The sequence below is a fragment of the Carcharhinus amblyrhynchos genome, chromosome 1, assembly GCF_965287045.1.
Source record: "Carcharhinus amblyrhynchos chromosome 1, sCarAmb.v2.hapA, whole genome shotgun sequence".
NCBI classification, from domain to species: domain Eukaryota; kingdom Metazoa; phylum Chordata; class Chondrichthyes; order Carcharhiniformes; family Carcharhinidae; genus Carcharhinus; species Carcharhinus amblyrhynchos.
This window is the reverse complement of record NC_137324.1, coordinates 6,072,523-6,089,849: the sequence shown is the minus strand read 5'-3', so window position 1 is coordinate 6,089,849 and position 17,327 is coordinate 6,072,523. Positions and strand designations below refer to the sequence as shown.

Sequence of the window (17,327 nt, the reverse complement as noted above, 5' to 3'; positions counted from 1 at the left end):
GTGGAAGTTGCAGAGACACTGGCCATGATTTTCCAACCCTCCTTAGATACAGGAATGATGCCAGAGGAATTGAAAACTTTCATATCCTTGCTCAAAAAAAAGGTACAAGAGTATGCCCAGCAACTGCAGTTTAATCTCCTTGTAAGGGAAGCTTTTAGAAACTAGAATCGAGAATATTAATAGGACAAAGAAACAAAGAACAGTACAGCACAGCAACAGGCCCTTCAACCCTGTGCCCAACTAGACCATTCATTTGTACCCCTCTATTCCCAGTCTGTTCATGTGGCTACCTAGATAAGTCTTAAACGATCCCAGCGTGTTCGCCTCAACCACCTTGCTTGGCAGTGCATTCCAGGCCCCCACCACCCTCTGTGTAAAATACGTCCCTCTGATATCTGAGTTGAGCCTTGTCCCCCTCACCTTGAACCTGTGACCCCTTGTGTTCGACACTTAAGAAAAACTGCAAGGGAAGAGACAGCATCTGCAGCTAACTGAAAAGTTAAAGATAGTAGTAATATTAAAGAAAAAGGATATATTTATGCAAAGATTAATGGCAGGCCAGAAGATTGAAAAAAACAAAGGACATCAAAGAATAACAAAAAGATTGATTGGGAAGGACAAAACTGGAGTACAAGACAATAACATAAACAGGACAGTAAGAATTTTTATTCAGCATTAAATAAGAAAAGAATTAATTGAGCATTGGTCCAATAGGAAGTTTACCTGCGGACCTGATAATGGAGAGTAGGGTTATGGAGGATGAATTAAACCAGTAACATCTCAGAAATAGCAATAAAACAAAAAACAGGAGGGAAGAACTCAGGAAAATGACAGTCTCCAGGAAGTGGTGCTGAGCAAATCCTCTGGTCCAGATGGACTTCACAATAAGGTATTGAAAGTTGTTGTTACCGAGATAGTTGGTGCATTGGTTTTAATAACCCAAAATCCTATCGATTCAGGGCAGGTTCCACAGCATCCACAGAACTCCTACAGTGCAGGAGGCTGTCATTACAGTCCCCTCCCATCATCTCTCCCCCCACTCAGCGCCCCCCCCATCATCTCTCCCCCCCACTCAGCGCCCCTCCCATCATCTCTCCCCCCACTCAGCGCCCCTCCCATCATCTCTCCCCCCCCCCACTCAGCGCCCCTCCCATCATCTCTCCCCCCCCCCACTCAGCGCCCCTCCCATCATCTCTCCCCCCCACTCAGCGCCCCTCCCATCATCTCTCCCCCCACTCAGCGCCCCTCCCATTATCTCTCCCCCCACTCAGCGCCCCTCCCATTCTCTCTCCCCCCCACTCAGCGCCCCTCCCATCATCTCTCCCCCCACTCAGCGCCCCTCCCATCATCTCTCCCCCCACTCAGCGCCCCTCCCATCATCTCTCCCCCCACTCAGTGCCCCTCCCATTATCTCTCCCCCCACTCAGCGCCCCTCCCATTCTCTCTCCCCCCCACTCAGCGCCCCTCCCATGATCTCTCCCCACCAACTCAGCGCCCCTCCCATCATCTCTCCCCCCACTCAGCGCCCCTCCCATCATCTCTCCCCTCCCCACTCAGCGCCCCTCCCATCATCTCTCCCCCCACTCAGCGCCCCTCCCATCATCTCTCCCCCCACTCAGCGCCCCTCCCATCATCTCTCCCCCCCACTCAGCGCCTCTCCCATTATCTCTCCCCCCACTCAGCGCCCCTCCCATCGCTTTGAGATGTGGTGGTGAGCTCCTTTCTTGAACCGCTGCAGTCCATGTGGTGTAGGTACACCCACACTGCTGTTAGGGAGTGAGTTCCTGGATTTTGACTCAGTGATAGTGAAGTCAGGATGGTGTGTGGCTCGGAGGGAAACCTCCTGGTGGGGATGTTCTCAGGTATCTGCTGCACTTGGCCTTCCAGATGGCAGTGGTCATGGGTTTTGGAGCTAGCTAAGGAGCCGTGGTGTACTCTTGCAGTGCGTCTTATAGATGGTGCAGACAGCTGCCACTGTGTCCTCCATAACGCTATTAATAAAGCGTTCCCAATTTTTCTTGCCATCTTTGTGAATGTGAATATTTACCTGAACCCATCTCTTCTGATTTTTCCAAAAAACACACACATCATTTCCCACTCTTCTACATTAAGTCTCACCTGACGTGGATTTGCCCATTTCATCAGCCCATATCCTCCTGCAGTCTGTCACCATCATCCTCATTGTTCACCTGAACTCAGATTTAGTGGCTGCAAGCTTTGACATGATGCCTCCTATACCCAGGCCCAGGTCATTAATCTATATCACAAAGGACAGTGGTCCTTTGTGACTCTGGGGAACAGCATTTCTCTCCAGTGTGAAAAACAAACATTCACCACTGCTCTCTGCTTACTACTCCTTGGTCAATTTTATATCCATACTACCACTGCCCCTTTTAATCCCAACAGATTAACTAGTTAAATATATTACTTCACTGCCTCTCATTATATTACTCACCATCATTAGCTGCATCTGGACTTGAAGTAGTTCAAATTCAGCATCTTTACAGGAACTATCAATTCTCAGCACCTCCTGAAAAGCCTCTATGGCCTCTATATATCTCTGCAGGTGAAAGGAAAGAACTGTGGTTACAACGGCAGTGATAACAAAAGCACTATGCTTGCATCAGCACAGGGAATTTCCTGCTCATCAAGGTTAATGGATGAGATGGAGCCCGAGTATGAGATTACGGGGGTGAGTGTGTGGGGGATCCAGGTGCTGAAACAGCAAATCAGAGGTCACGAGTTCAACTCCCACCATGGCAAGACGTGAACGAGAATTCAGCAAATCTGGTGGTTTGTGGACTGGCACCAGGAACAATGACCAAGAAGCTGTCCGATAGTCACAATCCCCAAATGCTTTACTGATGTCTTTCCAGGAAGGAAACTTGTCCCTACCCATTCCCGTCTACACAGGACTGCAGTCCCTCATGCTTGAGTCTTTATGTCCCTGGGACAACAAGAGATTGGCAATAAATGGTCATGGTCCCTCCCATTAATCACAGGGCTCTGTCCCTGTCAATCCACCTAATCGGCATACCTAGTCTAAATTCACAGGAGGACCAAAGTAAACAAGAGGTTCATTAACTCGAGAGGCTGACACGTTCCTAGTTATTATCCTGCATTCTTAGCATCTGGGGCATTTTTTTCCCCAGACAGCGCGACTCTTGGAACAAAACATTGCTTCTTAAAGTAGCTCCACATTAAACATAAAACATATCAAAATAGCACAGTACCATCACACCCTGGTGCATTTGTGTGGCAATGTCTCAATCAATCAGCACTCTTCTCAATTTTTGGGGTGGCACAGTGGTTAACACTGCTGCCTCACAGAGCCAAGGACCTGGGTTTGATTCCTGGCTTGGGTGACTGTCTGTGCAAACTCCACACATTCTCCTCATGTCTGCGTGGGTTTCCTCCGAGTGCTCTGGATTCCTCCCACAGTCCAAAGATGTGCAGGTTATGTGGATTGATCATGCTAAATTGCCCCTTAGTGTCAGGGGGACTAGCTGGGGCAAGTGCATGAGGTTATGGGGATCAAGCCTGGGTGGGTTTGTGGTCAGTGCAGACTCGATGGGCCAAATGGCCTCATTTTGCACTGTAGGGATTCTATGAAATCACTACAGACATTTCAGTGCAGTTCAAGAGAATGTGATTTAGCCCAGCGCAAAGGCCATGAACATCTGGAGATTTAGGTTTTCATAGAGAGTGAGGAATGACAACTAATGAATCACAGCAGTAGAATATGGGTTCACAACAAAAATCACACAAGAGATGGGACACAGATATAGTTGGGAGGGGAACAAATGACCTCAATAGCAGAATACAAAGCTTCGAACAGTAATGAAGTAGCATTCACACAACTATAACAAATAGAATTAGCCCCAAAAATTCTATTATAAAGACCAAACGTTCAGATGAAAACCAATACCTTAACTCCAGCTAATGCTCTAGCTTTCCTGAAATATCCCTTTGGCCAGGATGGATTCAGGTTCACTGCTATGTGAGCATCACTCAGTGCACGACTGTACTGCTTCAATCGCTCGTAGCAGTAGGAACGGTTTCCAAACAGCCTGTGGAAGAGTCAAAGTCAATCCAAAAATTAACAGGGATTTGTCAAACACTCCCAGGACATGTACAGCATGGGGTCAAATACAGGGTAAAGCTCCCTCTACACTGTCCCAAACACTCCCGGGACAGGTACAGCACAGGGTTCGATACACAGTAAAGCTCCCTCTACACTGTCCCCATCAAACACTCCCAGGACTGGTACAGCATGGGGTTAGATACAGAGTAAAGCTCCCTCTACACTGTCCCCCATCAAACACTCCCAGGACAGGTACAGCACAGGGTTAGATACAGAGTAAAGCTCCCTCTACACTGTCCCCATCAAACACTCCCAGGACAGGTATAACACGGGATTAGGTATTTCTCTCAACACTGTGACAATAATGTGTCTCATTTCCAGTCTCATGATTCTCCGCATTTACACTTACTGACATTTGGAAGAGACCAATTCACTCGGTGCCTCAGCAAAGCAGCCAGTTTAACTAAGAACCCCATGCACCTCGGACATTCTCGCTTCCACCTTCTCCCATTGGGAAAACGATACAAAAGTCTGAGGACACATACCAACCGAGTCAAGAACAACTTCTTCTCTGCTGCTATCTTTTGAATGACTTTTGAATGAACCTACCTCGCACTAAGTTGATCTTTCTCTACACCCTAGCTATGACTCTAACACTACATTCAACACCCTGTCATTTTCTTTCTCTATGAACGGTATGCTTTGTCGGTATAGCACACAAGAAACAATACTTTTCATTGTATGCTAATACATGTGACAATAATAAATCAAATCAAGGTAGATGATGAAAAGGAAATATGAAAAAGTACCACAATGAAACAAAATATAACTTTCTTAAACTTCAAAACAATACTGATTCCAGCACCAGGGTTCACAGAAACTAGAAGCAGGAGGCCATTCGGCCCTTTAAGCTGCTCCACCATACATTCTGATCATCAAATTCAATAACTTGATCCCCTTCCCCCCATATCCCTTGATCCCTTTAACCCATGACCTACATCTAATTTCTTCTTGAAATCAAACAATGTTTTGGCCTCAACTACATTCTGTGGGAGTGAATTTCACATATTCACTACCCTCTGGGTGAAGAAATTTCTCCTCACCTCCGTTCTAAAAGGTTTACCCCTTATCCTCAAACTATGACTCCTAGTTCTCCCCCGCCATAAGGAACATTCTTTCTGAATCTACCCTGTCTAAACCAGTTGGAATTTTATAAGTTCCAATGAGATCCCCTCACTCTTCTAAACTCCAGTGAATACAATCCCAATGAATTTAGTCTCTCCTCATATGACAGACCAGGAATCAGCCTGGTAAACCTTCGCTGTCCTCCCTCCATAGCAAGGACATCCTTCCTTAGATAAGGACACCAAAGCTGCATTCAATACTCCACAATACATCCTTGGCTCAGCTGTAGCATTCTAATCCAAGTCCACCTGAACTGATAATTCTCCCAATACCCCAGCCAATATTCATCTCTTAAAACAAACAGATTATCTGGCCATTAACACACTGCTGTTCATGGGAGCTAGCTGTGTGTCAATTGGCTGCCACGTTCCTGCATTGCAACAATAGTTATCTTAAAAGTACATCATTGGCTGTAAGGTATTCTGAATGGCTTGCATTTGTGAAAGTCACTTTATAGAATCATAGAACCACTGCAGTGTGGAAGGGGGCCATTTGGCTCATCGAGCTTGCACCAATCACAATCCCACCCAGGCCCGATCCCCATAGCCCCACAGATTTACCCTGCTAATCCCCCTGACACTAAGGGACAATTTAGCACAGTCAATTTACCAAACCCACACATCTTTGGGCTGTGGGAGGAAACCGGAGCACCCGGAGGAAATCCACACAGACACAGGGAGAATTTGCAAACTCCACAGAGTCACCCAAGGCCAGAATTGAACCCGGGTCCCTGCGCCGTGAGGCAGCAGTGCTGCCCAGTAAATGCAAGTGCTTTCCTCCTTATAAAGTTCTGTGGTGACTGATAATAACATGTGGCCCAAGTACCTATATCACTCCATGCCCACCCTCTCTCTGTCTCAGACAGACAATGCTGGCAATGTTAAAGACTGAATCCAGACTCTTACCTATATTCCTTTGGATCATATTTAATTGCTTGTGTAAAATATTCCACCGCATCTTCATAGCGTCCCTCATTAGCCATACTATTACCCTGCACTGAGGGGGGAAACAAATTCTATCAGTCAGCAGCTCCACTTTAACAAGAAGAGTAACAAACAGTCCATTAGACCCATTTCAGCCTGAGCTCATGCCTGATAATTCAAATGTGGACTCCTCTCTCACATACTAGATCCAAAATTGGTTTGAGGACAGAGAAGGGCAAGGGGAGGCAACTCCTTGCCTGAATATTCCTGACAATCTGCGCCCTCTTCTCATACAATATAGAGTTATTGTTTCCCCCGGTATTGGTATTCTTTAGATTGTCCTGATGAGTGCAAGGCCAAAGCTTCGGCAAAATATCTGTTTTTCAGCAACAGACAAGTAGCAAGGTCATTAACAAAAAACAAAAAAATGGCAGGGTGGCCCCAACCTACAGAATTCAGATCCTGTACTGTGTAGGAAATCCAGGATCCTTCCCATACCCTGGATACGCATTTGCGCAGGAAATATTGTTCGTTCAGTAGTCAGAGATCTGAGGAACTTGAGTGTCACTGAAGGAGGTGCATCTGTGTGGTTGCGTTTTGTGGGTAGCATACCCATAGATGTGCTCATCTCGCAGTTTGAGGATGCAGGGAGACGGGGAATGGGAGATAGTCAAGTGGAAACAGAAAGACAGTGCAAGAATCCTCAGAGCATTCCGCTCTCCGATAAGTATTCCAATCTGAATACTGATGAGAGCGATGGGTTTATCTGACGAGCGTGGCCAGAGCCAACTCACGGTGGCTCAGCTGTACGAAGAGATTCAAAACTGGAAAAGCATTAGTGTAAATAATTCAAAAGTTAGGGTAATAGATAGGTGTTTCTGCAGTCACAACGTGAACCCATGGTGGTGTGCTGCCTTGCTAGCAATAGGTTCAAAGATAGAAATAAGAGGATTAAACAGATGAATGTGTGGCTGGAAAGATGGTGCAGGAAGGAGGGCTTTGGGACCAGCACTGGATAAGATGACACCTGTACAGGTTAGATAGATTGCACATAAATAATGCTGGGACTGAGTTCCTCATGGGGTGTTTTACTGGTGCTGTTGGGAAGTGTGTTAACTAACTTGGAAAAAGGAGTGGGAAGCTACAGATAATATCGGAGGAATACTAAAATACACAGAATACTGTTTATTTCATTTATTATTACTGTCACAAGTAAGCTTACATTAACACTGCAATGAAGTTGCTGTGAAAATCCCCTAGTCACTAGACTCCAGTGCCTGCTCAGGTACACGAAGGGAGAATTTAGCATGGCCAATGCATCTAACCAGCATGTCTTTCTGACTGTGGGAGGAAACCGAAGCACCCGGAGGAAACCCACTGGGACAGATAGATGGCATTAGAATAAGGAATAGTAGGCTAATAGGTGGGACCAAGGTAAGGGGACAGAGACCTGGCTTAAAGGAAGGCAGGACTGGGTGTTAACCATTCCTGGTTACAAGGTGCTCAGCAAAAATAATAAAAGGGGGAGCCGTATTGTAGTAACGCTGGACAGAAAGGATGGACCCAGTGGGACAGAATCAATTTGGCTAGGGCTAAGGAACTAAAAAGGGGCAATTAGATTGCATGGTTTAGTCTATAGGACACCAATGAGTAGGGAAGGATGCAGGGGGACAAATTTCCCAGGAAATTCTTGACAGGTGCAACAATTATAGAACACTTTTAATAGGGAACTTGAATTACTCACATGTGTATATATGCATGTATATGGACTGAGATAATACTGTAAAGGGCCAACAGGGACATGAGGAAGCAATTCATGCCCGAATTCCCCTGAATAAACCTTTTCACATCAATAGTTCCAGTTTGGAATACACTGCAGGTGTATTAATGTGCAGGGTTATGGAGAAAAGGTAGGGGAATGGCACTAAGTCACAATGCTCATTTGGAGAGCCAGTGCAGACACAGTGGACCAAATGGCCACTTTCCAACCATAACAATTTGGTGATTGAGTATCAGTGAACCTTCACATCTCATTCTGTGACTCTCCCCAGTCTCAGTGAACCTTCACACCTGTTTCTTCTCACTGTGCAGAGGGTCCTCTGCACACCCTCTTCGTGTCCATGAACCTTCACATCCCCCTTCTCCTCCCTTCGGCTCATAAGAACATAAGAAATAGGAGCAGGAGTAGGCCATCTAGCCCTTCGAGCCTGCCCCGCCATTCAATAAGATCATGGCTGATCTGTCGTAGCTCAGTTCCACTTTCCCGCCCTCTCCCCATAACCCTTAATCCCCTTGCCTATCAAAAACCTATCAACCCATGTCTTAAATATATTTAGCGAGGCAGCCTCCACCACTTCAACGGGCAGAGAATTCCAGAGATTCACCACCCTTTGGGCGAAGAAGTTCTTCCTCAACTCCGTTCTAAACTGCCCCCCCTTTATCTTGAGGCTGTGCCCTCTAGTCCTACTGTCCTTTCTGAGCGGGAAGAGTCTCTCCACCTCTATCCTATCCATCCCATTCATCATCTTATATGTCTCAATGAGATCTCCCATCATTCTTCTAAACTCTAACGAGTACAAGCCTAGTTTATTCAGCCTCTCCTCATAGTTCAACCCCCTCAACTCCGGTATCAGCCCAGTAAACCTCCTCTGCACTCCCTCCAAGGCCAAAATATCCTTGCGTAAGTGCAGCGACCAAAACTGCACACAGTCCTTCAGCTGCGGCCTCACCAGTGCCCTGTACAGTTGCAGCAAGACCTCCCTACTTTTATATTCAATCCCCCTCGCTATGAAGGCCAGCATTCCATTTGCCTTCCTGACCACCTGCAGGCTGAGTTTTTGCAACTCATGCACAAGGACCCCGAGGTCCCTCTGCACTGTTGCATGCTGCAGTTTTTCGCCATGTAAGTAATAGTCCTTCCTACCATTATTCCTACCAAAGTGGACAACTTCACACTTGCTAACATTAAATTCCATTTGCCAGTTCCTGGCCCATTCGCCCAGCCTATCTAGATCCTTCTGCAGACTTTCCACACCCTCTGCACAATTTGCCTTTCCCCCAATCTTGGTGTCATCAGCAAATTTCGACACCATACACTCAGTTCCCTCCTCCAGATCATCTATATAAATGGTAAATAGCTGAAGCCCCAGCGCTGATCCCTGGGGCACTCCACTAGTCACCAACCGCCAATCCGAATAGCACCCATTGACCCCCACTCTCTGCCTCCTATTTGACAGCCAATCCTCTATCCACGCTAACACCCTACCCCCAACTCCATGCCCCCTAACCTTCTGCAATAACCTCTTGTGCGGCACCTTATCAAACGCCTTCTGAAAATCAAGAAACACCACATCCACCGGCTCTCCTCTATCCACCGCCCTAGACACATCCTCATAGAACTCCAATAAATTCGTCAGACACGACTTCCCCTTAACGAAACCATGCTGCGTCTGCTCTATCAAACAATTCTCCTCAAGATGCTTCGCTATTTTCTCCTTGATCATGGATTCTAACATTTTACCTACAACAGATGTTAAACTAACCGGCCTATAATTCCCTGCCTTTTGCCTGCCACCCTTCTTAAACAACGGCGTAACATTAGCCGTTTTCCAATCTTCCGGCACTTCCCCGGAATCCAGCGAGGTTTGGAAAATAATCATCAAGGCATCCACTATCACCTGCGCCATTTCTTTCAGAACCCTTGGATGCATTCCATCCAGTCCTGGGGACTTGTCCACAATCAGTCCCTCCAGTCTGTCAATGGATTATATTGCTCTCAATGCCCTTCTCCCCACAAGTACACAAAACATCCTCGCCATTACACTGATCAATTCTTGAGACCACATGATTCCCAACCATGTGTTCACTTACCTGCTAATTCTAAAATTTTGTCATTCAAAGTGTTTGAGTCCACAGGTTGCTGACAAAGAGAGAAAGAAGTCATTACAACACAATTACACAACTTGCATTAAACACAGCACTTTATCATCATGAAAGATGTAAAGAAAATTGTATAATCAACATAAAGGGACTCTGGACCCACAAACAGTAAATAGTGCTTGACGGGGGATTGAAACAGAACATGGAAATGCACAACAGGTCAGGGAGAGAGAGAGGATGACCCTTCATCAGAACGAGGAGAAGAGTGTTAAAGAATGGGAGAAGTCACCTTCTCTTGTACAACACAATGGGATCTTTTACCCCCGACTGAGTGTCAGTCAGTTTAAAGTTGAAAGACATCTCCAATAATGAAACATTCCTTCAGCAGTGCAGCTAGATCTCGGAAAATCCCTTAGGGGTTGAACCCATACCCATTTTAAACCTGGAGGTAAATGTGCTCTCAACCAAACCATAAATAAAGGTTCTCCTAAAATGCTCCATCGATATCTCTCAGGATTTTGACCATCACTATCAATTTTCCCCTTGTCCTTCAACCCACCTCAGCTTCCTTCATCCCTCCACATCACAGATTCCTGCACCACTATCTCAGGAGAACATTAATTATTGTTTGTTCAATGTGCGTTATGTAACAAGTCTGACCTCCAAGCTGAGGTCCCAAATCTGAAACCAGGGTTCAGAGTGCACAATAAAGCGGCTAAAATAACCGTTCTCTCACCTCAGTCAAGTCACAATACAAGGCACCACTGATAGAAACAAAAAAATAGGAGTAGGCCATTCAGCCTGCTCTGCCATTCATTATGATCGTAGCTGATCATCCAACTCAGTAATCTGTTCCCACTTTCCCCCCATATCCTTCGTCCCTTTCACTCCAAGAGCTATATCTAACTCCTTTTCGGAAACATTGTTTTGGCCTCAACTGCTTTCTGTGGGAGAGAATTCCACAGGCTCACCACTTTATGGGTGAAGAAATTACTCCTTATGTCAGCCCTAAATGGTTTATTCCATATCCCCAGTCTGTGATCCCTGGTTCTGGACTCTCCTGCCATCGGGAACATCTTTCCTGCATCAACCCTGTCTGATCCTGTTAGAATTTTATGGGTTTCTGAGATCCCCCCCCCTCATTCCAGCGAATATAATCCAAACTCACTCAATCTCTCTTCATGTCAATCTTGCCATCCCAGGTATCAGTCTGGTAAATCTTCACCCTCTAAAGCAAGATCACCCTTTCTCAGATAAGGAGACCAAAACCGCGCATAGTATTCCAAGTGTGGCCTCACCAAGGCTCTGTATAATTGCAGCAAGAAATCCCTGCTCTTTAACTCGGATGTCAAGCATGGACAAAATCAAGGTTACACCTTTTTCCGTTCAACCATGATTGAGTAACACGTAACCACGGACGGACACACACACGAGACTTGGGTGAAATACTGCAAAGTTGCCATAAACTCCAGTTTATCAAAAACCTCACTGCCCATATCCATCCCATGAAGGTCACTTTACTCATCACTGCTCCCTGTCTGCTACTGCCTCCATCTTGAAATCATTTTTGTCACCTTGTTCTTCCATTTATTCATTTGAAACCTCCACAAGCCCCAGGGTGTTCTGACAAAACCATGGAGCAGGATCCGCTGTTCTCGTCAGTGGCAGGGCTCCTTGTGAGCGAGATTGGAAAATTTGGCATTCCACCCAAAACTCCCGTCACTCTCAGTGGCGCCGCAAAATCCCAGCTGTGAGCGTGGATGGAAGATTTCAGCCACGGACTGCAGTGATTCAAGAAAGCAGCTCAGCACCATCTTCTCAGAGGCAATTAGCCAGCAGCACCCAAACTCCATGAAGGAATACATTAAAAAAAAGCATCATTTTGCTTCTCCAAATCTGGCCTCTTGAATCAGTGGCCCTGCCAGGCCCAAGCTCAGGAACAGTCTTCCCTCAATCTCTCTTCTCCTTTCCCTTGTCCAAATCTCTCTCAATCAGTTTCAAATTCCATCTGATTATGGTCCTGAGAGATGGAACTGGAGATGATGCTTTGGTTTATAAAGGTGCTTTATAAAAGCAAGTCAGGGCTTGCCTGTCTCAAACCAAGAGTCAATATCATCAGGAGAAGGGCAACAAGAAGCAGCTCTCCAGTGCAGAGTTATAGTTCACCAAATCTAACCCACACAGCAGCGGTCAGAAGCTTCCTCACCTCTATTTTCTTTTCACCTTTCTTTTTCTCGTTCTCTTTCCTCTCAGCTTTAGGTTTTATATTCATTTTACGTTTTATCTGGTTGACAGCTTTTGAAACAAAAGAACTGTTCATATCCAACTCATCCTGCAAGAAGGGCAGAGAGTGTCAACACAAACTTATCCCACAAACCCGCGCTCCCACCAATCCCAACTTCAAACAAGACAAACGCAAGAGCTGTTTCCCTTTTCCATTGCAGTAATTTAACAGGAGCAAGGGTGCTCAAAGCAGGGACAGAACTACCTCCGTTAACCCGCCAATAATCAGGAATAGGGGCAGCATGAAGGAGTGACAGGAGAAATCTTTTTCAAAACGCAATCAAGTTTACCAGGAGGACAATGCAAGAGAGAATTAATTAGTTGTAGTTCTGGAGAGGAGGGTGGGGGAAAGGGGGTGGCAGAAGAGGTAGTTTTGAACTGACTGTGACCTCGGTGCAGTCAGCTCGACAGGTCCAATGGGCCTTCCCTTGCTCCAAGCTTTTTAGATGCACAGCAGAGATGCATGAGAGAAGAGCACCAGGTCTCGAGAGGAGGTTGCATATTGTCCACCACCACGACCTGCACAGAAATGGGGGGGGAGGAAATTTCAAATCCCCTTAGTCTTTCTCCATAAAGCCACCGCAGCTCACTCCCAATCAGCTGGAGCGCTGCAAAGCCCAGGTTCTTACCTCGGATTCATACATAGATTTATCGGCTGTGTCCTCATCCTCACCCACTCTATCTCTCTTGGCTTTACTGTCCTTAGCAGTCATTGTCACACCACTATCCTCATTCCTAATGTTAGCTTTGTCGGAGCTCTGCTTTTTGCATGCCGAAGCCCCTTTCTCGGGAGACAAATCAAGACCATGTTTAGTATTTCCACTCACTTCTTCGTCATCCTCCTCTCCATCGCTACAACTTTCTTTCTTTGATAAAACTTTCTGCGGATAGAACAGATCCAACATTAGATAAAACGTTTCAGAATTGTTTGCTAAATTAGCGTAACCCTTTTCCTAACACCACGCTGGACAAACACTGATACCACATTGAAACACACTAATTGGGAGGCCACAGAAACATGTCTAGGCACCAGTGGAACAGAATTGTTACAGTTCAGAAGGAAGCCACTTGGCCCATCCGTGTCTGTTCTGGCTCTCTAGATGTGCAATTAACCTAGTGCCATCCTCCTGCCTTCTCCCAGTAACCTTGCGCATTCGTGTTAGATAATTGTCTAATTCCTTTTCGAATGCCTCGAATGAATCAGCCTCCACACATTTTCGAACAGTGCATACCAGGCCCTAAACCATATCATGGGAACATTTTTTCCTCAGGTCGCTTTTGCTTCTCTAACTAATAATCTAAACCTGTGCCCTCTTGTTCTTGACCCTTTCACAAGTGGGGACTGTTCTGAGCCCAGACTCATGATACCTCTATCACATCTCCTCCCAACCTGCTCATCGCCAAGGAAGACAGTCCTAACTTCTCCAATCTATCTTCATAACTGAAATTCCCCATCCGTGGACAGACTCTCGTGAATCTTTTCTGCACGCTCTCCAATCCTTCACACTCTTCCACAGAGTGTGACTGACGCAAACTCAGTGGTGTCTTTCAAAGAGAATTGGATGATTACACAAAATACATTTGTAGGGCAACAGGGGAAGGCAGAGAGTGACATGAGGTGAACTGTGCCTGCAGAGGATGTGCACAGATACAATGGGCCAAACAGCCTCCTTCTGTGCTGTGACTGTTCTGTGATTCTAAAAAGCAGTACAACATCTCAGCTGAAACCAAACTAGTGTCCTATAGAAGTTCCAACATAACTACCCTGCTCTCATAATCTATGCTCCTTTCAACAAAGCTTAGGAGACTGTGTACTTTATTAACCATTCTTTCAATCTGTGTGGCCATCTTCAATGATTTATGCACATACACCAGGTTCCACTGCTCCTACACCCCTCTGAATTATATCCTTTTTGTACTCTATAGTTTCTCCAGGTTCTTCCTATCAAACTAACTCATTCTACATTTCTCTGCATTAAATTTCAGCTGCCCATCCATCCCATCAACTTGCTTACGTCTTTTTGAAGTTCTACATTGTCCTCCTCATAGTTCGTAATATGTCCAACTTGTGCTATGCACACCAAGGTCTAGGTCATTAACATATAACATATAAAGGCAAGGGTTCCAACACTGATCCCTAGGAAACTCCATTACAAACCTTCCTCCAGCCCAGACAACAACCATTAACCATTACTCTGTTTCCCGTCATTCAGCCAATTTTGTATTCATGTTCTAATGCCCATTTCATTCTGTAAGCTGTAACTTTGCTGACAAGTCTATAGCAAATGCCTTTTGGAAGTCCACATACACTATGTCAACCGCATCACCCTCATCAACTCTCTTATCTCTTCAAAAAGACTCTGAGTTAATTAATCACAATTTTCTGTTAAAATATTTGTGCTGACTTTTCTTAATTAATGTGCATTTGTCCATGTGAATATTAACTTTGTCCTGACTTGTTGTTTCTAGAGGTTTCTCCAGAACCAAAGTTAAACTGACTGGCCTGTAGGTTTATCTTTACACTCTTTTTTGAGCAGAGGTGTAACATTTGCAGTTCTTAGTATTGCAAACGTTAGTATTGTGTTCTCTGCCTCTTTCGTAAATCCCCTTTTTAGTCCCTAATGGGCTTTACCCCTCGTTACATAACCATGTCACTATTTTACACACATATGGTAGACTTTGGGATACATTGTCTGCCATCTTTTTTCATATTCCTTCTTTGTCTCTCATATTTGTTTCTTGCCCTCTACTCTGAATCTTCTTAATTGCATTTTCAATGTGACATGTGTCAGAAGAACATTTCTTTATCTTAATTTCTATCTTTCTCATTTAGCTTTATTTATTCTCCCTTGAAGGGCTATACCGCACCTGAACTCTTCCTTGAAGGTAGTCCCATTGTTCAGCTACAATTTTTCCTGCTAGCTTTTGACTCCAATCTATTCGCTCCAGATTCCCATCCCCCTGTTCCTCACCCTTTTCTATAGTCAGCCTAAACTTCCTGATACAATGATCATTGTCCCAGGAATGTTCTCTCACTGATGTTTGATCCACTTGGTGCACCTCATTCCCAAGATCCAGGTCGAGCAGTTCCTCCGCTCATTGGACTGGAAACAAACCACTGCAGAACATTCTCCTCAACACATTCCAGAAACTCTTGCCCTGTGTCCTGCACACTTATTACCTGAAAACAAAACTGAGGTGGTAAATTCCACCCCCCCATAACGACTGTAACTCCTGAACCATCTCAAATTTCCTTCCCACTAATTGGTGGCCTATACACTACACCAAGCAATACAATTCTTCCTTTTATGTTCCTTAGCTTGATTCAAATAGATTCGATCCTTGACCCCTTTGGGTCATCCTCTTTCTCCAGCACCGCAATGTTCTCCTTAACCATGACCACCACCCCTCTCCCTTTTTTTATCCTGAACACCAGGAATGTTTAATACCCTATTGATGTGGGGTGCTCCTAATGAGTTAACAAGATTTGTAAACATTATATATTAAGGCGTGACAGAACTACAAGCAAAGAGTTAAATGATTCTTAAAACAAACGTATAAGCCAATAAGAGAATACTGCACAGGTGAATGCAGTAAGAGATCTAACAAGTGATTATGATTTTAAACAATATGCTAATATTTTGAATGTATTAATGTATTTTTAAGATGTATGGTTCATTTTAGCTAACAGCAGTTTGCTGCAAAACATCATGGTAAAAAGGCATTCAGGCAAGATATATTCCAAGTGAATACAAAGACCTTGAGGATATGCAAGCCTTATCAGTAAAGTTTCAGACGGAAAGAACACTTAATCATTTCATGAATAGTTTATTCATTGCCAGACGAGATGGATACATGCCCAGACGTGGTGTCATGTATTAATCTAGTTTGGCACTGACCATTCAGGAAACCCATAAGGATGTTCGTTTGAACTTTAGGCTGGCATCCAGGGTCTCCAGGCAACACAGGAAAGGGGATCAGCCAAGTAAGGAGTTAGCTTCTGGATTCTACAGAACAATAAAATGCCATTACAGCGGATAGTAAGATGCAGTAGGCTAAGGTTTATGACAGGTATTATTGTTGATACATGTATACTGAAGATGATTTAATTTTTAAGTTAATGTAAGGCAGGAATGATTGGTAAGAAAACCTATAATTGATCTGTTCTGAATTGTAAATGTAAATCTATTCGGAATGACCTAGCTGCTCCACCGGAGAGCTGGCTCTGGTCACCCTATTATAGGGAGGATATTATTAAACTAGAAAGAATGCAGAAAAGATTTACTAGGATGCTACCAAGACTTGATGGGTTGAGTGACAAGGAGAGGCTGGATAGACTGGTGCTTTTTTCTCTGGAGCATAGAAGGCCGAGGGGTGATTTAATAGAGGTCTATAAAATAACGAGGGACACAGATCAGCTCGATAGTCAATATCTTTTCCCAAAGGTAGGGGAGTCTAAAACTAGTGGGCAGAGGTTTAAGGTGAGAGGGGAGAGATACAAAAATGTCCAGGGAGGGCACAGAGGGTGGTGGGTGTCTGGAACAAGGTGTCAGAGGCAGTACTAGAGTTAGTCTTTTAAAAAGCATTTAGATGGTTACATGGGTAAGATGGGTATAGAGAGAGATGGGGCAAATGTGGGCTTTTGGGATTAGCTTTGGGATTTTAAAAAAAAAAGGGCAGCATGGACAAGTTGGGCCAAAGGGCATGTTTCCATGCTGTAAATTTCTATGGCTCTATCCTCTGATGATCTCCTAGCAGCAGCTGGTTAAGTAAAGTTAGCTCAGAAACACTGGCCTCGTGACTGTTGTATCGTCTGAGATTTTCTAACAGTACTGGTCACCTCAAGTACCCCAGGAATACCTATCCTTGTTTGAGCCAGACATGTTACAACTACAACACTCCCAAATAATAATCTGCATCTGTAACTCACCAATCCTATCTACCAGACTCCATGCATTCACGACTCATGCATA

The 17,327-nt window shown here is 44.9% G+C and overlaps 1 protein-coding gene across 3 annotated transcripts in view; it reads right to left on the bottom strand.

The window, feature by feature from the left end:
* The window catches only part of LOC145343973 (uncharacterized), a 58,376-nt gene that overhangs the window by 16,222 nt on the left and 24,827 nt on the right, over nt 1-17,327 (bottom strand). For 2 of the 3 annotated variants that reach the window (XM_080190706.1, XM_080190607.1), the window contains exons 7-12: nt 12,984-13,235; nt 12,278-12,403; nt 10,063-10,111; nt 6,175-6,265; nt 3,929-4,070; nt 2,456-2,560 (exon numbers count right to left, since the gene is read on the bottom strand). In XM_080190706.1, the coding sequence (XP_080046832.1) occupies nt 2,456-2,560; nt 3,929-4,070; nt 6,175-6,265; nt 10,063-10,111; nt 12,278-12,403; nt 12,984-13,235 (765 nt within the window). The remainder of the gene's footprint in view (nt 1-2,455; nt 2,561-3,928; nt 4,071-6,174; nt 6,266-10,062; nt 10,112-12,277; nt 12,404-12,983; nt 13,236-17,327) is intronic. The other variant, XM_080190800.1, reaches the window with a different exon arrangement.